Consider the following 22,869-nt stretch of genomic DNA (forward strand, 5'->3'; position numbering starts at 1 on the left):
GCTGTACAATGGACTTTGCTCCATATGCAACTCTTGAGATTTAAACCTGATCATCTTGAATTTCTGGCTGACAACTTGATGACTGGAGGTGAAAGCCGAGTGAATGAATAGCTATTAACAGCTGACAATCTTAGCCAAATTTTGTTTCGGTCTGCAAAAATGATGCTTTTGTCGAAACCGGACAAATGACCTCAAAGAAATTGTAAAAGAATCCATTGTTATACGCATTATTCTTTACAACACCTTCAGTCTCCTCTAGAGGGGACCTTCTGAAGAAGGATTTACATTTGCTCTCCAGAGGTTTTCCATTGCTACTCATCCAGGTGATGCTTGCCTTTAATGCTGCAGGGCTTGGCTCTTGCTGCACTCAGTTTCTTCCGCCAGCCAAAGTAGTCTTGCCACTTGAAGGTCTGTATTTTCAGACAGATGAAAACATATGATTATAGTTTCATGGTTTCAATAACAGCTCAATTAGCGTAGCCAGCTATTTGAAGGTTTATGTTCGGTCAAGGCTGGGTTGGCAAATTCAAGTAACAAACTACTCGACAAGGTTTCAACGGATCTCACATTGTTTGTTGTGGTGTTTGTAAGACAAAGATTACCATGATACACCAATAAGAGAGAAACTATAGCCATGAAAACCTTAAGTAGTACTTGGGTGTTATATAAGCACAACAGCCACTGCGACAAACCAATAGACAATTTATTGAACTCAAAATATCTACTGCAAGATCCAAAACATAAAGCAGAAAACATTTCAAAATAATGAAGACACTATAGGAAGTTAATCTTGCTTTAGTTGTTTCAAAACAAAAGTTGTAGTCTCACATCAAGCAATAACCCTTGGCAATAATTCAGATTACAGAATATATAAAAACTCACCTGTACAATGTGAGGAGCTGAACTGCCAAAAGAATTATCTACAACATAATAAACTGGAAAAACAAAGAAAATGGCGTTGAACATTTAGTATGTAGAGCATTAAGAAACTAGAAAATCTTAGTACAAATCGATTTACCTGTTAAAATATATACTACTTTCAATTCTTTCAATCGCCCAGCAAGAACCAATCCAATAGCAATTGTCCCGTAAATGCAAAGAAGGATATAACTGCAGAATGCTAAATATGATCTTCAGTCTTCTTTAAAATTGTGGGTTTGAAGTAATAATTAGGATTGACTAATTGAAGGACAAAATAAGAATTGTTGATACAACTAATTACAAATATCATACAAAAATCCACATTGTCAAAGGCTGAACCAGTAAAGCATTAACAGAGGAAATGCTAGCTTAAAATTTAATGTCTATGGTATCCATCTATTGACAGTGGCCATGACAGAACACAAGAAAGATCAATATCATGCGACGAAATTTACGGTTAAATAGATGCTAGGTGTCTCCATATACATATTCGTAAAAGAGATCTTTAGGTAGAGAAAAATCCAAACTAGGGTTAAAGTTACCTAGAAATCAATAGAGACAATCCAAATCAATCGAAAATAGAAAAAATTTAAAAACAAACATTGGTAGGTAGTGAAATAGGCTTCTGGAACCCTGAAACATGGCAGCTTTGACAGGGTTGGTGGTAGTGCAGAGAGTGCTCCATTCATCTTGAAACAAAGAATTGCCACACCAACTATAAAGAAATTGTGAGAATATGAGAAGACAAATGAAGTTTAGCAAAAGAATACCTTTACTTCTCAAAAGAACATAAGGTGAAGTACTTCTCTCAAAACCATAGAAAACATTCTTTTTTATTCAGCTTGAGCTTGTGTCAGACAATCTTCCTTCGCTATAGAATTCTGGACATTCTGTAAACATAACAACATCATAATAAAAGTGAAACCAAACTCTGTTAAAAGAACCACATATTTCAGAGAATTCTATAAACAAGGTGACATACATAGCCACTAAGTTTTGAATATGAAACTAAAAAAATATTTAAAATTACTTCTGATTGCATGGCTGTAATCTTCCGTTCTATAAAAATGTTACTATGGATTGTACACTTTTATGAGTGGGCATCAAATCTTCATTTGAATAATGATAATCTTTATTATCAGATAAAGAATACAGAAGTATCTACTACATCCTATATATGTAGTTTTGTTGTCTGCTAAAAAACACTTATCCATAAACTAAATCCATGAATTATTGTCAGAAAGATTAAATTTAATTAGTCCGAAATCACACTCTAAGACGTTCTGCTTTAGTTAACATCTCAGAACATAGAAAAGCAACCATAATTAATTAAGCAAAATTGCAAGTATTTAGAATGGTTAGCTTTAACAGAGTGTAGAAGCAAAAGGAATAAAAAATTCTAAAATTTTGAAAAAAAAAAAGGTATCTGAATGACCACATACCATTTCTATGAAAAGTAAGAGTGTAGATTGCCATCCCAACGCTCTTTATCTTCAGCTATCTACTGTAAGATCTTTAAGTTGTGGAAGAACTCTGGCTACTAAAGCTGGAAACACATCCTTCAGACTCCAACAATTCAAAACAAAAAATAAATTTAGATTTTGAAACGTTAAAATTCCTTGGGGGTCCATGTTCCAAACATTCTTCAATTTTGGTAGATTAACAACATACAATTCTCTTAGTTGAGTAGCCACAACATTTGTTTCTTTCATATTTAACCTTTGGAGTTCAAATATATGTTCCACTGAACTACAACTAGATATTTTGAGAGTTTGAAGTCGTTGAAATGTACTCAACAAATCAAATGGAAAAATGGTAAAGAGCCCAACAGCCACAGCGACAAACCAAAAGACAATTTATTAAACTCAAAATATCTACTGCAAGAAGCAAAACTTAAAGCAGAAAATATCTCAAAATAATGAAGATAATATAGGAAGTTAATCTTCCTTTAGTTGTTTCAAAACAATAATTGTAGCTCACATCAAGCAATAACCCTTAGCAATAATTCAGATGGCATATGACACTCACCTGCACGATATGAGGAGCTAAACTGCCAAAAGAATCATCTACACCATAATAAACTGGAAAAACAAAGACAATTACATTAATTGTTTAGTCGATGGATCATTAAGAATCTAGAAAACGTTAGTCCAAATCGATTTACCCCTCAAAATATATACAACTCTCAATTCTTTCAATTGTCCCGCAAAAATTGTCCCGTACATGCAAAGAAGGATATGACTGCAGAATGCTAAATATGATCTTCATTCTTCTTCAGAATTGTGGGTTTGAAGAAATAACTAGGATTGACTAATTGAAGGACAAAACAAGAATTGTTGATACAACTAATTACAAATATCATACCAAAATCCACATTGTCAAAGGCTGAACCAGTAAAGCATTAACAGAGGAAATCCTAGCTTAGAATTTGATGTCTATGGTAGCCATCTATTGACAGTAGCCATGACAAGAACACAAGAAAGATCAATATCATGTGATGTAATTTACAGTTAAATAAAATATACATATTCGTAAACAAGATCTTTAAGAATATCAAAATCCGAACTACTGTCAAGGTACCTAGAGATCAATACAAAAATCCAAATCACTCAATATTGCAAAAATTTTAAAAACAAACATTGTTAGGTAGAGAAATAGGCTTCTGGAACCCTGAAACATGGCAGCTTTGACAGGGTTGGTTGTAGAGCAGAGGTGTGCTCCATTCATCCTGAAACAAAGAAGCACCACACCAACTATAAAGAAATTCTGACAATATGAGAAGACAAATGAAGTTTTGCAAAAGAATACCTTTAATTCTCAAAAGAACATGAGGTGAAGCAAAAGAACATGAGGTGAAGCACTTGTCTCAAAAACATAGAAAACGTTTTTTTTATTCAGCTTGAGCTTGTGTCACGCAACCTTCCTCCGCTATAGAATTCTGGACACTCTGTAAACATAACAACATCATAATAAAAGTGAAATCAAACTCTGTTAAAAGAACCACATATTTGCAGAGAATTCTAAAAACAAGGTGACATATATAACCACTAAGTTTTGACTATGCAACTGCAAAAAAGGTTTAACATATCAGATTACTTCTGATTTCATGGCTATAATCTTCCATTCCATAAAAATGTGACTGCAATTTTATGAGTGGGCATCAAATCTTCATTTCAATAATAATAATCTTTATTACCGGATAAAGAATAAAGGTGCGTCTACTCCATCCTGTATATGTAGTTTTACTGTCTGCTGAAAAACACTTATCCATCAACTGAATTCCTGAATTTCTTTTCAGAAAGATTAAACTTAATTAGTCCGTAATTATTCTTTATGACATTCTGCTTTAGTATAATATGTCAGAACATAGAAAAACAATCCTAGTTAATTAAGCCAAATTGCAACTATTTAGAATGGTTAGCTTTAACATACTTTAGAAGCAAAAAGAACAAAAAATTCTGAAATTTTGTAAAAAAAAAAAAAAGAAAAGAAAAGAGAGTATTTGAATGAACACATACCATTTCTATGAAAATTTGTTCCATGGTGGTGTTTAGATTGCCATCCCAACGCTCTTTATCTTCAGCAAATTGCACTCTCCGCAAACTTGGTGTAGCTAACTCTCCTCCGCAGAAAATCTCCATCTTTGGACAGTTTCTCACAATAACCTCTTCCAAAGAAGGGAATTCGAAGGCATAATCCCCTGAGCAGAAGCTTGATAAGATCGGAAGACTACAAAGTTCCAAAGACTTCAGCTGCGAGAAGACGATGCCATCCTTCACATCATCACTTCCATAAGCTATGGTTTCTTCTATCATTTGGCAATCAATAATTCTCAATTTTGTGAGTGCCACCATGCTTTTTGCCGTTGGGAGTGCTACTAAATTCTTAAGCCCTTGACAATTTGACACTTCCAGAGTTGTCAAATGTTTAAAATACACATAGGACGGCACTAAATTCTTTAATTTGTCACATTTCCACAGTTGTAGTGTTGAAAGGTTGCTGAAAACTTCTCCAACTTGGAATTCTTCCTTCCAGATATGTGTCAACTCAGGAAGCTCATGCAGCGTTAATTCACTCAACCGAGCAAGTGTTCCTGGATGTTCCTCCTCACCCCCAAGTCCTTCGCATTGAAATATGTTACTGAAGGGAGCTTCTCTCACAACAAGCTTTTCAAGATTTGGTAGTAAATGAGTGAAACTGTTTAAGATAGTAACTGATCTATTGGGAACTCTTTCGAGCCAAAGATCTGTTAGTTTGCAAAAGTATTGGGTCGGAAGTTGTCCATGCCATATCTCCATCATAATGTCATTCTTTTCCAAAAGTAACCATTCTAAATTGGGGAATGCATTCTGAGAATCACAATTACAAAATATGTTAAAACAAAAACAATGATTTTGAATGATAAATTTCATCTATGATCTTTAACTTTTAAGTTGCTCTATTTATATCCTTAACCTTTGAAATTTCCATGTTGATTATTTTCTCACATTTTTTCAATAACAATTGAGACAAATGTTCACATGGCATTCAAACAGAATGTCCACGTGACATGTTACATGGTAAAAGCCTTATTTGGTGCAGTGGCGGGCCCAAAATATAAAAAAAAAATAAAAATAAAAATCATGGATGAAATTTATCATGCATGTAAAACATGTTATGTTTAACCAACCTAACTTGTGTTAACGAAAATTTTTTTAGTATTACATCTATATATAAGAATTTTTTTTTTTGAAATTACAAGTAAAAGAGAAATTATAATTATAATAAAATACTACACCTATATATAAGAAATCATTGAATAATCAAATAAATAAATTAATCAGCAAATTAGAACTTAACTAAACAAATTCTACAAAAAGTTAAAAGTTTTGAAAGGTTTAAATCCTTTGTTGTTTCTATAAAAGGATTTTATGTCACTAAAAATTCAACAATCGATAGCTAATATTATTGAATTTTAATTATGGGTTATAGGTTCATTTTATTATAGAATATATCACAATTAGAATTATATTAATTAATTTAAATATTATAAATTTAATTTTATTAATATTAGTCAAATTATTGTTTTTTAAATATTAATTTAATTAATATTTTCTAATTTTATTATTATGTATATATTCAATTATATTATTATTTAAAGGACATTAAATTCTAATATAATGAAATAAAATATTTAATATTACGTACTATCAAATAGTAATAAAAATATTATGCAAATATTATAATTTTATTTAACAAATACAATATTATTTTTATTTAATTCTTAAAATTTTATTGTTTATTGAATTATTATTATATTTGCAATGATTTAAGTATTTTTTTTTATATTTAACAAAATTACTTATCAACTATGTTTTATGTTTTCAAAACAAAATTTTTGAAAACAAAAAAAATGAAAATAGAAAGGTATAGTATAACAATCTTTAAATGCTTACATTGTACATAAATATTAGGGGTTCATACCTCAGTGACGCAAAACAAGGGTTGTTGAAAAGAGATAATTTCCGATTAGCTCTCTCTAAGTGTTTCCGAAAAGCTTAGGTACTGCCTAGCTAATATCTCCACATTGTCGCATCCTTTCACCTGCAATTGTTTTAAGGATGGCCAGCTTGTAGTATGCTGCCTGGAGTAGAAGTTCTTCAATTTGGGCAATTGTTGAAGTAACAGGCTTCTTACATTAGGAAATATAAAATTAGTGGCTGATTCAATGGAATTGAATCCATGATCAGGTCTAATTATGTCTACTAAGGATTCACAGTTCACAATTAAAAAATTTTCGAGTTTGTCAAGTCTTTCCATCATATGAAATGAAAATATATTCAAAAGTTTCTCACAATTTTCCACTAAAAGGACAGTTAGTTCATAAAATGAATCCAAAATGAGTTTATCATCCCATATCATTGTCCAATTTCCAGAGCCAACGATTGCCAAATCTCTTAAGTTAGGAAACACCACCTATAAAAAAATTTATTTGATTGCATTAATAAGAAGAAATAAACTATACTACTAAATTGATAAGATACACAAAAGAGAAGGAAAAATGTCAATTTCAAATCTTAACAAAAATTTAAGAAAGATGAAATTAGTTGATGAAAGAACCACTGTTTAAAGGATTCTGATTAAGAGCATAAAAAACTACTAATTTTTTCTACAATTGCATTGCAAGTAGATAGCACATCATTGCAATAATTATAATAATAAAATAACTAGTGTTTAGCCCTTGCGTTGCATGGGGTTAATTTTAATATATTAATTACTTATAACTAGATAAAATTAAGTAGGATATAGAGGATAATAACACTTGAAATGTAAATATATTATTTTAATTTTTATATATTTTTTCTTGTTTTTAAACTACTATATATACAATTTTTATGATTGTTTTATTTTACATCCTTTTATTATGTATGTACTTCTAATGTTGAACATATATCAATCTTACAGTAGTGTTGGAAATTTTGTATATAATATAAATTTTTATATAGTAAATATATAGTTACTATTACTACTAATAGAGTAGATATTTGTAGATATTGTAAGTAGGAAAATTATCTCATCTATTATTTGAGAATTTTTTAATTTTATCATATTTTAATTTTTATTAAAAAATAAATATTATGACTATTTCTCTATCATTCTCTCTCTTTTTAGATTTTTCAATATCTTTTTTCTATAAGAAAATCAAATTAAAATATTAAATTTAACATAGAAGAATATATCAAAAATAAATAAATATAAAAAATTGCAACATTAAGGAGACCACTTCAAAAAAAATAAAAATTTATATTTAAAAAATAAAAAATAAGATAACTTATTAAGAAGATGAGGGTTCCACTTATATTAGTGTGAGTATTATATATTTTTTACCTTTGAATCAAAATGACTAAATATAAGTGTTATAAATTTAATTTTGATATAAGAGCAAAAAAGTGTAACTCTTATACTAGTGACAACAGATCCCTCTCTATTAGTAATATTATTATTTATATTCAATAAAGATGAAATTTAAAAGAAAAAAAGCTTGGGACATGCCAAGCTCTTGTGAGCCAAGTAGCAAACAAAAAATATATCTCACATTGGAAACAAAAGGTATTAAAGTAAATTTATATGTACCTAACTTTAATATATAACAAAACCCTTTACTTCAAAAAAAAGTTTTTATTTGTATTCCGTGCTTATTCTTCATGCCTATTCTTTTTTTCAAAGCTATTTTAGGTGAAATTATTTAATTATTTTTTTTAAAAAAAAAAGCTTTTATAAACTTTAGGATTCTCTATCCAAAAATTTTTAAAAGATTTCAAATTCTCAAATTTGAAAACTTTTAAAAATTTTCGATTCTCATTAGAAACATCATTTAAGTGGCTTAAAAATTTCATAAAAAAACATTGGTCATTTCCCTTCTCTTAGATCATTAAAATCAAGAAGAAAATCCAAAACTTATATGTTGTAATGAAGTCCTATTTTTATTAAAGCTATAGTTTTTATCAGTCAGTGTTACGAAAATTTTCAAGCTATGTGATTTTTTTTTCTCAACTAAATTTTTAAATTTAAGATTTACAATTTAAGATTTAAAGTTTTTTAAGTTTAAATAATTTATCATATATAAAATTTCGTTAAATTATATAAGTTACTAGACATGCATATCAGGTAACTTAATCTAGTAATTTATATAAGTTATCGGATATTCCGATAACTTATATAACTTACCAAAAACATATATTTGGTAAGATATTTGACTTTTCAGATATGAATATTCAAATATTTTAAAGGTAAGAAGAGTAATTAAGTAATTTCACTTAAATATGATTTTAAAAAAATAAAATAGGTGTCGAAAAAAAATAGAGATGCATTTAGAAGCACAAAAAAACAAATCCCTTTAACATCCTCGGCAATTAAAAGATTTTCAATGGATGTCAAATGCAAAATCCTTTGGAAATTCTTTTAATAGTAAGGTATAGATAAGTAATTAAAATGTATATACATATTAAGGTAATTAAAGGTATACCTCATCTATTATCATAGAAATTTATTGTATTATTTTTTATAATTAATTTTTTATAGACTAAGTAATTAAAATCCTAAAGTAGTATTGAAGTTCGATATTTTCTAATTTGCTATCATCCTTTTGCATGCAAAAAGAGAAAAAAAATACACAAAGTGAAAGAGTGCTAATATAATACACAAACTACTTATAAAAATAAATTTAAATAGGACATTGAGTAACATGAGGAATTATCACTTTATAATTATTTAATAATATACATATGTTGGGATTTGCCTTGAATCTCAGAATCCCACATCGAAAGTTAAGTAAGTTTGAATTTGTCTTGTATCCCACATCGGGAGTTTAGTAAAGGTATAAAGGGTTTCACCCCTATAAATAAGATGTTTTGGTTTTAGTTTAGTAACCTCAGAGAGTTAGACACCAAGAGAATAGCTAAGTGAGTAGGCTATTAAAGGGTGTAATTGGGTTTTGGGTTAAGTTTTGAGTAAGGAGTTTTAGGAGACTTTTCTCATTCTAAAAGTCTCACAATTGTAAAGATTTATTTGATAGTGGATTAGATTTGGAGTAGGCCATTTTGAGTTGGGCTGAACCAAATATATTTGTGTTTTCTTATTCTTGATTTGAGCTTGTTATTTTGTGTGTGGTTGCTGCGCGTGGGTATTGTGGTATTTCCCAACAAGTGGTATCAGAGCGAGGTTCCAGGTTCGAGGTTCGTGGGTCCAAGAGATCGTGAAGCAGTGTTTGAAGATGTCTGAAGAAGGTATGTCTGGTATGTCTATGCCTAAGTTTGAGATTCCGTTATTTGATGGAAAGAGTAATTTTATGTTATGGCAAAGTACGATTCAAGATCTGTTAGTACAACAAGGGTTGGATCAAGCATTAGAGAGTAGTAAGCCTGAAGGAATGTCTGATGCTAATTGGAATAGGATTCAGAAGAAAGCCGTTAGTACTATTAGATTGGCGTTAGCTCCAGAAGTAAAGTACAGTGTGTTGACTGAGAGTACTCCGAAGAGTTTGTGGGATAAGCTTGAAGGTATTTATGCTTCGAAGTCGTTGACTAATAGATTATGTTTGAAGATGGATCTGTATTCTCTGAAGATGGAAAAAGGTATGAGTCTTCATAATCACCTGAATGAATTTAATAAATTGGTTTCTCAATTGCTAGCGATTTCTGTTGATGAGTTAAAAGATGAAGAGAAAGCTTTAATTTTGCTGTCATCTTTGCCCAAGTTTTATAGGCCTTTAGTTCAGACTGTGTTGGTAGGTAGGTCTACTTTGAAGTTGGATGATGTGACTGCCCTGTTGCGTGAGAATGAAAGGTTTATGGGAGCTCAGAACTCATCACCTGGGGGGAGTACACTAGCTGTAGAGGGTTTTGATCGAGGGAGGACTCAAAAGAGGATTGATGGATCAAGATGGAGATCTAAGTCAAGAGACAGAGATTACAATGATGTAGAATGTTATTATTGTGGTAAGAAGGGACATATCCAAGTGCGCTGCAGGAAGCTGAGAAGGGATATGGCTGCTTTCAAAAGGGCGAATGATGAGAAGAAATCAGATGAAGAAAAGAGTGATACTGCTGCTATTTTGTCTGATGATGATGATGTTGTTTTGACAACTTGTGTGGATGAGACCCAGACTTTGAAAAGTGACAAAGGTTGGGTTTTAGATTCAGCTGCTACAGTTCATGTTTGCAATGATAGGAGCTGCTTTGTGGAGTTGAATGAGAATGAAAAGTATGGGGATATTGTGGTTGCTAACAAAGAAAATGTGCAGATTCAAGGCATTGGGAGTGTTCGCCTTAAATCTCACAATGGTGTTATTAGGACACTTCGTCATGTAAGGTATGTACCAAATTGTCACTACAATTTGATTGCTTTGGGTGAGTTAGCTTCTCGAGGGTACACATATTATGGTAGTAATGATTGGTTGAAAGTGTACAAGAATGGTAGTGTGATTCTACAAGGGAATAGGGTCAATCACTTGTACATGTTTGATGGAGGCTCAGTTGCTGGAATGCCTGTGATGAAAGAAAAGAAGAAAGGTAAGCATGTTAGCTTTGCAGATACTGTTGAAGTGTTTGGAGATTCAAGTCAAGGGAGGATTTGTTGGGATTTGCCTTGAATCTCAGAATCCCACATCGAAAGTTAAGTAAGTTTGAATTTGTCTTGTATCCCACATCGGGAGTTTAGTAAAGGTATAAAGGGTTTCACCCCTATAAATAAGATGTTTTGGTTTTAGTTTAGTAACCTCAGAGAGTTAGACACCAAGAGAATAGCTAAGTGAGTAGGCTATTAAAGGGTGTAATTGGGTTTTGGGTTAAGTTTTGAGTAAGGAGTTTTAGGAGACTTTTCTCATTCTAAAAGTCTCACAATTGTAAAGATTTATTTGATAGTGGATTAGATTTGGAGTAGGCCATTTTGAGTTGGGCTGAACCAAATATATTTGTGTTTTCTTATTCTTGATTTGAGCTTGTTATTTTGTGTGTGGTTGCTGCGCGTGGGTATTGTGGTATTTCCCAACAACATATTCTATGAATTATGTAACATTGTCATTTCATTATCTGGCTTTCTAATATTATGTTTTCCTTATTTTGTTAAATTATTTTCAAGAAAGTACATTAAAACCAATTTATTATGCTATTTAAAATTTATTGACTATTTTTATATATTACGAGATATAAAATAAATTTAAATAACTAACATAAGATATATATATATATATATATATATATAGAGAGAGAGAGAGAGAAAGAGAAAGTAAGGATTTACTTATACTAATATAAGTCTTATATTTTTTTTGACATTTGGATCAAAATCAAATTCATAAATAATTTGAATCAAAATAATAATTTTAATTTTAGTAATTTTGATCCAAGAATAATATAAAATGTAAGATTTACACTAATGTAGGTAGATACCTCTTCATATATAAAGAAAAGAGGGACAAATTTACATCAGTCTAAAATTTTTTAGTTTTATATTTTTTTTTTAATCATTGATTTCAATATATCAAAGTAATTGAAGAGACAAATGAAAAAATGGTTTAATCTCATCTGTTAAATCTATTAATATCAATGACTAGAAAAAGATATAAAACTAAAATTAAAAAGTTTTACACTGACGTAAGTTAATCACTTTATATATATATATATATGTGTGTGTGTGCGCGCGCGCGTGTGTGTAAGGATCTACTTACAATCGATATTAGAGTTACATATTTTTTTGACCTTTATATCAAAATTAAATCTTTAACACTTACATTTAACCATTTTGATTAAAAGGTCAAAAAATGTGTAGCTCTTAAGCTAGTATAAGTGAATCTCTCCTCTCTTTAATAGGAAAATAGACTTTCATAAAAAAGAAAAAAAAATATGAAGAGGAAAAACAATAGTCCCTTTATATCTAATTCAATTAGAATATATAAAAAAATAACATTTTGCAACTTATTTATTATATATTAATAATAAATCTTATACATATTTAAACTTTTTAATGATAGAAAGGTATACGAATTAAATTTGATTAAAAATAGTTTATTTTGATAAAAAATTCAAGATTAAAAAAGAAATAAAATAGATCAAAATTAATTAATATTTAGTTCAATAAAAAAATTATCAATTAAGATAAGTTTATTTTAATAAAGTTTTCAGTGTTAATAAGAAAATAAATAAATATTAGACAACATTTCAATTTAATAAAATATATTAATTAAGAGTAAAATAGTTAATGTAATGAATAAGAAATAAACAAATATTATCCAATATTTCAATTTAATAAAAAGTCATTAATAGAAAATAAAGAACCAAATGCAGAAACAAAAACTAACCTTATCATTGAACAATGGTGCAATACCAATATTCTCTATATTCTGCTCTCTTGGAGATGAAGATATGAATGCAACCATCTTAGGGCAATCCACTAACCCAAGTGCTGTCAAATATGGACATTCCACCGTATTACTTCCCAAATAAAAACTTCTTAAGTTTGAACATGACACAATACTTATGGATTGAAGGGAAGGGAACATGATTGTGTTTGTAGCTGCTTCCTCTACTCCATCATTTGTGATAATTTGCTCCATCATCGGACAATTTCTAACTTGCATCTGCTTCAATTGCACAAGATCCAAAACCATGGAAGTGGTAAATACGTATGTCAAGCTATTACATTCATAAACTTCCAAACATTTAAGATTTTTTAAATTTAAACTTTTTGGAAGATTATCCCTCCAGATCTCTATTGCCTTGGAAAACTCAGTAAGCATTAGATACTCCATTGCTTCATAGTCAACCTACGGAATCCAATTTATGACACCAATTATTACCACACACAAAAAAAAAAAAGAATATATAAAACTTGAATAAAATCAAACCCAAAAAATAATAATAAATGGTTGAAAATAACATCTACCAATAAAAAGCTTGCCTAAAAAGACATTTATTTCAAAGATTAAAAAAAAATAAACTTTTGTAAATCAGTAAGTACCTTTTTTTTGAACAACTGTTGAATTGTGCTATTAAGGTCACCATCCCAATGTCCCTTCTCATCTTTGTCAGTTACTTGTACTCTTTGCAGAGTTGGAGCATTTAACTCTCCCTTGCAAAAGATCTCCAATTCAGGACACTGGCTTACAATTACTTGGTCCAAAGATGGGAATCCAAATGTGTGATTGCCTGAACAAAAGCTTTTGAGGCTTGGTAAATGTCCAAGTTCCAAACATTTCAACCGGTTGAAAATAATGACAGAGGCTGCTTCATCATCTCCCTCATTTCCAATAATTTGTTTCATTGAAACACAGTTTTTTATTCTCAAATTTTTGAGTTGGACCAAACTTTCGACTGCTAAGGATGTAACTAAGTTTATCATTGCTTCACATTCCCGAACATCCAAAGTCATGAGATTTTGAAAAGGTGTTGAGGACAATCCTAAGCTAATCAAGTTGCCACAATTGGAAACTTCAAGTGTTTCAAGATTGGGAAAATTGCAGTCAAGTCGTGACCCTTGCGTCCATATGTGTTTTTTATAATAAAGGCTGTTCAGTCTTAAGTTTCTAATAGGTAAAAGCGTTTGAGCATTGGTCCCCTTACCAAAACCTCCTTCGGAGGAGAATAAATCCATAAATTTGCAACAAATCACCTCAAGCTTTTCCAAATTGCTGAATCTTTCAAGAAAGATAGTTGGGAAAATAGCAGATTCATCGTGGTAGCATTCCAAATAAAGAGCTTTTATTTCATGGAAAATGCCTTTGGAAACCTTGCTATCACATATGATTGCAATGTCATCGCTGGTCAAGGACACTTCTTCTAATTTAGGAACCACCTAAAAAAGCAAAGAAAAATCAATTAGAATTTTGTACTTTTCTAGTGAAAATGGAAAATTTATCTACTAAGAGATATATTACAGCATCTAAGCATTTGGCTAATTGGTACATAGGTGCTTGTGTCTCTTTGCTTAAAGTCTAAAGAGCTAGTGAATTTCCATTATAAGACTTTTAGAAATGATATAATTCAAATTTGAATGAAATGATCAATAAAAAAGATCAGGTACAAGGTATTATTAACAAGGTAGCTTTTTAAGTATGTGCTAGAGGTCATACCTTTTCAACTAACAAGAGTGGTGGTTGGATTGGGGACTCCAAATGGTCATCCTCATTCATTTCTGGCAAATTAAGGTATCCGATGTCAAGTATCTTCACTTTGTTGCAGTGGTATGTTTTAAACTTTTTTAACATTGGCCACTTTGTTGTATGCATTCCTGGATAGAAACATTTAAGTTTTGGAAGGTTCCATAGCACTAGGGAGGACACTTGATCAAACTCAAAATTAGTAACACCCATTTCCCATCCTTCCGCTTTCGAAACAATCTCCTCCACTGCGCAGCTATCTACTGTAAGATCTTTAAGTTGTGGAAGAACTCTGGCAATTGAGGCCGGAAACACATACTTCAAACTCCAACGGGCCCTAACGTATACTACATTTAAATTTTGAAATGTCAAAATTCCTTGGGGGTCCTTGTTCCAAACATTCTTCAATTTTGGTAGATTAAAAACATACAATTCTCTTAGTTGGGTAGCCACAACTCGCGGGTCTTCCATTTTTAACATTTGTAGTTCAAATACCTCTTCTAGTGAACCACAATGGGATACTGACATACTTTGCAGTAGTTGGAATGTTCCTCCCAACAGCATAGTAGATGGAAAAATAGTCAATAACTCATCACAGTGTCTAACCTCCATTCTTTCCAGTTTGCAAAAGGAACTTGCAGACAGGTGATTGTGCCATATCATCTTCATATTGCTCAAGTGGGATAGGTTCATCTTTGCCAAAGTAGGAAATGCAACCTATATGTAATTCATACCATTAATAAGTAATATATAAAAGTTAGTTCCAACAATATATCAAAAACCTTAAAAGCCATACACAGGGTAAGCAAGTTTACAAAAGAAAATATTAACTGTAATACCTTTTCACTGAAGAGAACTTGTGGAGAGAAACATTGGTTCTCCTCCATTGTAGATTTATATACGAATCCCTCCAATCGAGGACAGTTCTTTATCTCCTATAACTTCAAGGATGGGAATTCAATATTATAATCTTTTGAACAAAATCCAATGATATGCTGAAGATTCCTTATCTTTAGAGAGTTTAATTGAGGAAATGAAATCGTAGACTTGTTTTCTTCTTCTATATCTTCTGTAAATATTATCTCCCTCAAGCACTTGCATTCAACTATCTCAAAACATTTGAGATGTGCTAGACTTGTAGCCATGGAAGATGATAATAGATGTTTTAAGTTGTCACAACCCTTAATGATCAAACTTGTCAGATTCTGAGTGTAGTCAGATTTATTTGAAAGCTGGCTCTGCCATATCCTTTCAACATTGATTGAGGACAAATGAAGATTCTCCAAGCAAGGGAAGACCATCTACATGTGTGTAATTACTCTAGAATTAAAACATTGAAAAAAAAAGGAATGATGTTTTCCAACACAAGAATAGGTTCAAAAAACATTACTACTCAAGAATACATAATTACCTTTCGACTGAAAAGTGGCAACTGATGTTGAGGTATGAAAGCAGAGCCCGGTTTGTTCCCAGAGCAGAAGCTAACGAGCTTTGGTAGATCTTCAAGTGTCAAAGATCGTAATTGGAGAAACTCAATTATATCAACTGCATCATGATCATCAACGATATATTGGATCTCCAAACCATTTTGGATATCGAGATTCTTCAAATATCGAAAACAATGCCAGTCATGGAATTCAGGCAGCACAATCTTGGCACCTTTCATTTCTTCAAGGTACAGATCTTCAGTGTTCATCAACAACCTTTTAATTCCAGGATCCAAATGATGAATGCTTGTGTTTAGCTTCAAGTTAAGTGCTCTCAAGCATTCATTCTTAAAAAACCTATCCCTTGCCTGATCTCCTATGAAAATCTTATATCTTTTCAATTTCGCTGGGAACAAGTCTTTTGGAATAATCTTAGCATCAAAAATATGAACATTTAAAGTGGTCAAGCAAGACAAAGCCTTCAATTCAGCAAGACTAGCATTGACTTGTCCCTCTACTTCCCAATGAACAAAACTATTGGCCATAAATAATTCTTCTAATCTGGAAAAACTTGATAAGAGACCTCGTAGTATTATCTTGAGTTTGGTACAGTCACTCAGATCTAACAACTTTAGTTTAACCAGTTGCCCAATTTCCTTAGGCAGCATTTCAATATCAGAACTCAAAAGGCTAAGAATTTCTAAATTCTTAAGCTCTCCAATAAGGGTAATATCTCGCAGCACACATTGATCTAGGCACAATGTTCGAAGATTTTTTAAAAGACTAATTGATGAAGGTAAGTACGAAAAATGCATCTTAGTCAAATCTAATACTTCAAGATTTTTCATTTCCATGAAAAAGCTGGTTGGTATTTTCACAGAAGAATCTTTGCTACCCACAAAGAAAAAGGTAAGTCGCGGACATTTCAACTCTTTCGGAAAATAGCTAATATTAGCATATCTCAAACTAATCATGGTGCATTTTTCCATTGTCTCTCCATTAGGCCAATCTTTCAGAACATCTTCGTCTTTTAATGCAAACACATTGTTGTCCCTAGAAGCAATTGCTAACGCCACATCACAAATGAGATCATGCATATCAACACGCACATTGGTGTAACTATCATGCAACAAACGAGAGGATTTGAGGTCACTCACCACTGTCAGCAATCTATCTCGGGTTTCTTCTACTGTGTTGACACCATGAAATAAACCCAAACCAACGGTATATTTCAGCAAGTCTCCAATGGCAGTGTTATGACCTAGTAGACCACAAAGCAAGAATGTCTGTTTGAGTTCTTCGCTTTCCAACTGGTTGTAACTCAACTCTATCGCTGAATAAATATGTGCTGGTATTCCAGTGAAGTTTGTTGGGGAAGGCCTTTGTAGTTTTCTCAAAGCATCATTCCACGTGACCCTTTGTTTCTTAAAGCCCTTGCAACTGTTACAATGGCGACAGGCAGTCCTGCACATTTTTTCGCTACTTCGATTGCTGTAGATCGCAACTCAGGACTTTCAGCATCGTCCCCAGCCATCTTCTTAAACAGGTCCCAAGCTTCTTTACCTTCTAAAACAGATAGAGCAAAATTTTTCTGAGCATCCGTCTCATTCCTTAGAACATTTAGATCTCTTGACGTGATCAATATGTTGCATCCCTATTCTCATCTCCTAAAGGAATCCCCACATAACGAGAACCTTCTTCTCTTTCTTCAATCTTTCGCGCAACCGACCTGCTCTTACAACCATACTCGTTTCTTCTAATTATAGACCCAATAAATCTGCAAGTTGGTCTTGAATTTTTTGAACGTCAGGAGTCTGATTCACAACTGCCATAACCACCAAATTAAATAACTTATCTTCTTTGACTTGTCTAGCGACTTCTTTGACTAGAGTGGTTTTGCCCACGCCAGCCATCCCATACACCCCTATCACGTTGATAGTAACATCTTTCAATGCCTCCGTGATGTCTTTAAAAACCATTGCTCTTGATTCGAAGTTCTCAAAATCTTTAGGAGTTGCATCAACTATTGCTGGCGGAGGAGCAGGGCATGAAACAGTGTTGAATTCACCTTGTTTAAGGTGTTCATTAACAGCCGCGACAACTTCTTCTGCTTTCCTGCTAAGTTGGTAGCGAGACTTAATGTTAGGACACAAGCCAATGAAGCACGTGGTGGTTGCTTTGTCTTGAAGATCCTTCACACTTTCCACCTCGTCTTTGATGACCTTGTCCACAGTACTGCACCAAAGCTCGACGTGCGGTTTAATCTTCTCCACGTTCCTTTCTGCAACTTCGATCTCTTTCTGAACACTTTCTCTTTTCGCCAACAACATCTTGATTTTCTCCTCAAAATTTTCAACGTTTTTCTTATAGATAGTTACATATCTCATATGACGTTTGATTTCATGAAAGATGCCTTTCCCAGCTTCCGAAGAAAGTCTGGCTGCAGTGCCAGTTGCAATTGGTTCCATGTTTATTTTTTGGTTGATTGTTTAGTTTCAAGCAAACAAGCAAAGCAAATGACAGAATAAAACAGAGACAACAGGAGAGCAATTAACAAGAAAGATAATGACAGCGAGGAATATATGTAAAATCAGTTATGGGTAAAGACTGGAAATGGTTTAGACAGACTCGTCTTCCGAACCGTTAGCAATCAATGAGAGAAACAGAGAGGAAAAAAAGAGAAGAACAAGGGGATTAAAAGCAGGTTAGAAAAAGACAAATGCAGCAAGGAGGGAAGTAGGGAAAAGGGTTTTTGTAAAAAGAGAAACTGAATTTAAGCAAAAACTTAAGAGTGGAAAACGATTAAAGGGATGAGATGAGTTTAGGAGAAAGGTTGAAGCCTTATTTGTGGGCAGATAGAAGAAAGCGACCCATGATGAAAAAATTGGATCAGTCATCAGATTGCCCAAAGTTCTTTCCTTTCTATTAAAGGAAGAAATTAAGAAACTGTTTCACATTGCGATTTGCTTAGAATTTTGAACATAGAAATAGCAATTATAATGAAAGACTGACTTTCGAAAATAAAGCTTCCAAACTGTTTCATGCGTCGCTGTCTAAATGCAGTCCCAATCCAAATAGGAAAGAGCAGTTTTGATGAAAGACAAAAATGCCTTAGATAGCTATATTAAAAATATATATATTATCACTTCAACTAAATAATAGAAAAACTCCAGCATCGTACAAAATTTTTTCATTACCAAAACAAAGTCTTTTTTTTTTTTTATTTCCCATAGAAAATAAGCCTTCATAGTTTTTTTGTTTTTTAATTATATGAGCAATGTAATTCACAATAGAAATATTACTAATTAAGTAAAGAAAGCTTGGTTACTAATTTTATTAAATAAATCAGGTTCTGTTTGATTTACATTTATATCTTTTAATAAATATAAAAAATAACAACCAATCAAATGGAGTCTAAATAATACATCATTCCAAAAGCATAAGCAAGAAAGTAGCTCCATTCACCAACACTAACAAATAAGAAAGAAAAAAACAACTCTGTATTTGGATTATATATATATATATATATATATATATATATATCAACTTTTTTTCGGTCAAACAAAGTTTAGGGTGCTTTCCATGCACCACCAAAGATAAATAATTGATAATATGATTGGAATCTAAATTTCATCTACGAAATATTTCAATTTTTCTTGATTCATTTAACTTTTATGGCGATAAAATCAACTTCTATGACAATAAAATCATCTGATTTTACTGCAACTTGCAATTTTTTTTTTAAAATTAATGAGAGTTAGCAATTACTAATAAAATATGACCGGCCAACAAATCATGTGTTAACACTTATAAATCTACAAAAATTGATATAGACAAAAAAAGAAGACATTTGGAAGCGACAAGCAAATAAGGTAGTTGTTATAACAATGTTTTTCTATACTCTTTAATAACTTTTTTTAATTCAGTAAGTTAATGTCATACATTATCATGATAAGGACAATAGAAGCTACAAGCAAATTACAAAGAAAGACTAACCCCAAAATTAGTTGGTCATTATCTTTTTAGCCATGACAACTACCAACCAATTATAAAACAAATTAATAAATAAATACATACTAGCTACAATAATACTATACCACTTACTTCATATTGTAGGAAATATAAAAGAAAAAATTATAAATGGAAATGTAAAATTATAAACCCTATAAACTTAAGATTTAATTCATTTGGTTCTATTTTACTACCATATTCAATAAATTTAAAATTCAAATATTAATACTTGCAATCACTTTTCTTTATTTTTTATCCTCATATTATGAATTTTTTGTTAAGAAGAAGAAGAAGAAGAGGAAGAAGAAAAATATTGAGATTTTCTAGTAAAAGCATGTACAACATTGAGAAAATAATAAACTAAATTAGGTAAAAGATTATATTTATGCATTTTTTATTTATGAACCATAAAAAAAAACTTATTATAAATGTAAAAAAAAAAATCAGTACGTACATCCAACAAAACAAACAATGCACTCATACTCCGACACAAATCTCATCATTTTCATTAGTATTTAAATCCATATAATATCTCTTATTCCATACAAGGTCTATGTTTTCCTTACTTTTTCTTTTTTATAGAAAACTCATCTCTCATTTAAAAAGCATATATATTTTTTCTTGTACAAGATAGATGCATTCTCTCTCATGATTCTAATGGTCAAAACCCTTCCTCCTTAAAATTGTATAATAATAATAATAATAATAATAATAATAATAATAATAATAATATTATTATTATTATTATTATTATTATTACTTATGGTTCATAAATAAATAATGCATAAATATAATCTTTTACCTAATTTAGTTCATTATTTTCTCGATGTTGTATATGCTTTTACTAGAAAATCTTAATTTTTTTTCTTTCTTCTTCTTCTTTTTCTTCTTCTTCTTCTTAACAAAAAATTCATAATATGAGGATAAAAAGTAAAGAAAAGTGATTACAAGTCTTCTTCTTTTTATTATTATTCTTCTTTTTAACAAAAAATTCATAATATGAGGATAAAAAGTAAAGAAAAGTGATTGCTTCAACAAATTTAAAATTCAAATATTAATACTTGCAATTACTTTTCTTTACTTCGTATCCTCATATTATGAATTTTTTGTTTAGAAGAAAAAGAAAAAAAAAAAGAGAAAAAAGAAGAAGAAGACTTGCAATCACTTTTTTTTACTTTTTATCCTCATATTATGAATTTTTTTTTTAAGAAAAAGAAGAAGAAGAAGAAGAAAATATTGAGATTTTCTAGTAAAAGCATGTACAACATCAAGAAAATAATAAACTAAATTAGGTAAAAGATTATATTTATGCATTTTTTATTTATGAACCATAAAAAAACTTATTATAAATGTAAAAAAAAAAAATCAGTATGTACATCCAACAAAACAAACAATGCACTCATACTCCAACACAAATCTCATCATTTTCATTAGTATTAAAATCCATATAATATCTCTTATTCCATACAGGGTCTATGTTTTCCTTACTTTTTCTTTTTTATAGAAAACTCATCTCTCATGTAAAAATCACATATATTTTCTCTTGTACAAGATAGATGTATTCTTTCTCATGATTCTAATGGTCAAAACCCTTCCTTCTTAAAATTGTATTATAATAATAATAATAATAATAATAATAATAATAATAATAATATATTATTATTATTATTATTATTATTATTATTATTATTATTACTACTTATGGTTCATAAATAAATAATGCATAAATATAATCTTTTACCTAATTTAGTTTATTATTTTCTTGATGTTGTATATGCTTTTACTAGAAAATCTCAATATTTTTTCTTTCTTTCTTCTTCTTCTTCTTATTCTTAACAAAAAATTCAGAATATGGGGATAAAATGTAAAAAAATTTGATTGCAAGTTTTCTTCTTCTTCTTCTTCTTCTTCTACTTCTTTTTCTTCTTCTTCTTAACAAAAAATTCATAATATGAGGATAAAAAGTAAAGAAAAGTGATTGCTTCAACAAATTTAAAATTCAAATATTAATACTTGCAATCACTTTTCTTTACTTTTTATCCTCATATTATGAATTTTTTGTTAAGAAGAAAGAAAGAAAGAAAGAAAAAAAATTGAGATTTTCTAGTAAAAGCATATACAACATCGAGAAAATAATAAACTAAATTAGGTAAAAAATTATATTTATCCATTATTTATTTATGAACCATAAAAAAATTATTATAAATGTAAAAAAAAAATCAGTATGTACATCCAACAAAACAAACAATGCACTCATACTTCGACGCAAATCTCATCATTTTCATTAGTATTTAAATCCATATAATATCTCTTATTCCATACAAGGTCTATGTTTTCCTTACTTTTTTCTTTTATAGAAAAACCATCTCTCATGTAAAAATCACATATATTTTCTCTTGTACAAGATAGATGCATTCTCTCTCATGATTCTAATGGTCAAAACCCTTCTTTCTTAAAATTGTATTATTATTATTATTATTATTATTATTATTATTGCTTAATTTTGTCCAAATTCATAAAATGGATCGTTGAATCTTTAACTAATCATATATATATATATATATATTATATTACAACATACATAATTACCAGATAAAATTTGTTGACGTAAACGTTTACATGGATATCTTCTGTTTTCGACACATAAGAAAATTCCTTAAATTTTTTTTTAATGATACATAAGATATTTACTAAATTTAAACTACTTATTAAAAAATATATTTAAAAAATTATTAAATTATCTAAAATTTTAAATTTTAAATAAAAAACCAATTTAAATTCAAAAAAAATTTCCTTATCCCATGTATCACCTCATCACCCATCACATTCAACAAACTAATCGGATGGATCTTCCATTTAGAAATAAATGTTTTAATTTTA

The 22,869-nt window shown here is 30.4% G+C and overlaps 2 protein-coding genes and 1 pseudogene across 2 annotated transcripts; all 3 read right to left on the reverse strand.

The window, feature by feature from the left end:
• Positions 1-311: 311 nt before the first annotated feature.
• Positions 312-14,324, reverse strand: LOC111277604 (uncharacterized). The gene is made up of 9 exons (XM_089763458.1): positions 13,414-14,324; positions 12,755-13,219; positions 4,440-5,270; positions 3,560-3,687; positions 3,447-3,501; positions 2,950-2,971; positions 1,523-1,636; positions 883-935; positions 312-410 (listed from the first exon to the last, which is right to left on the reverse strand). Exons 1-9 carry the CDS (start codon positions 14,044-14,046, stop codon positions 312-314), a joined length of 2,400 nt encoding a protein of 799 aa, XP_089619584.1. The 5' UTR covers positions 14,047-14,324.
• On the reverse strand, positions 14,066-15,438 carry LOC149518282 (uncharacterized). Its single transcript, XM_089763459.1, has 4 exons — positions 15,391-15,438; positions 14,525-15,268; positions 14,182-14,247; positions 14,066-14,089 (listed from the first exon to the last, which is right to left on the reverse strand). Exons 1-4 carry the CDS (start codon positions 15,436-15,438, stop codon positions 14,066-14,068), a joined length of 882 nt encoding a protein of 293 aa, XP_089619585.1.
• A 48-nt stretch (positions 15,439-15,486) lies between these two features.
• LOC111277606 (disease resistance protein At4g27190-like) lies at positions 15,487-18,785 on the reverse strand (annotated as a pseudogene).
• Positions 18,786-22,869: the final 4,084 nt, after the last annotated feature.

The sequence above is a fragment of the Durio zibethinus genome, chromosome 7, assembly GCF_047325235.1.
Source record: "Durio zibethinus cultivar Kanyao isolate XHJ-2024 chromosome 7, ASM4732523v1, whole genome shotgun sequence".
Classification (NCBI taxonomy): domain Eukaryota; kingdom Viridiplantae; phylum Streptophyta; class Magnoliopsida; order Malvales; family Malvaceae; genus Durio; species Durio zibethinus.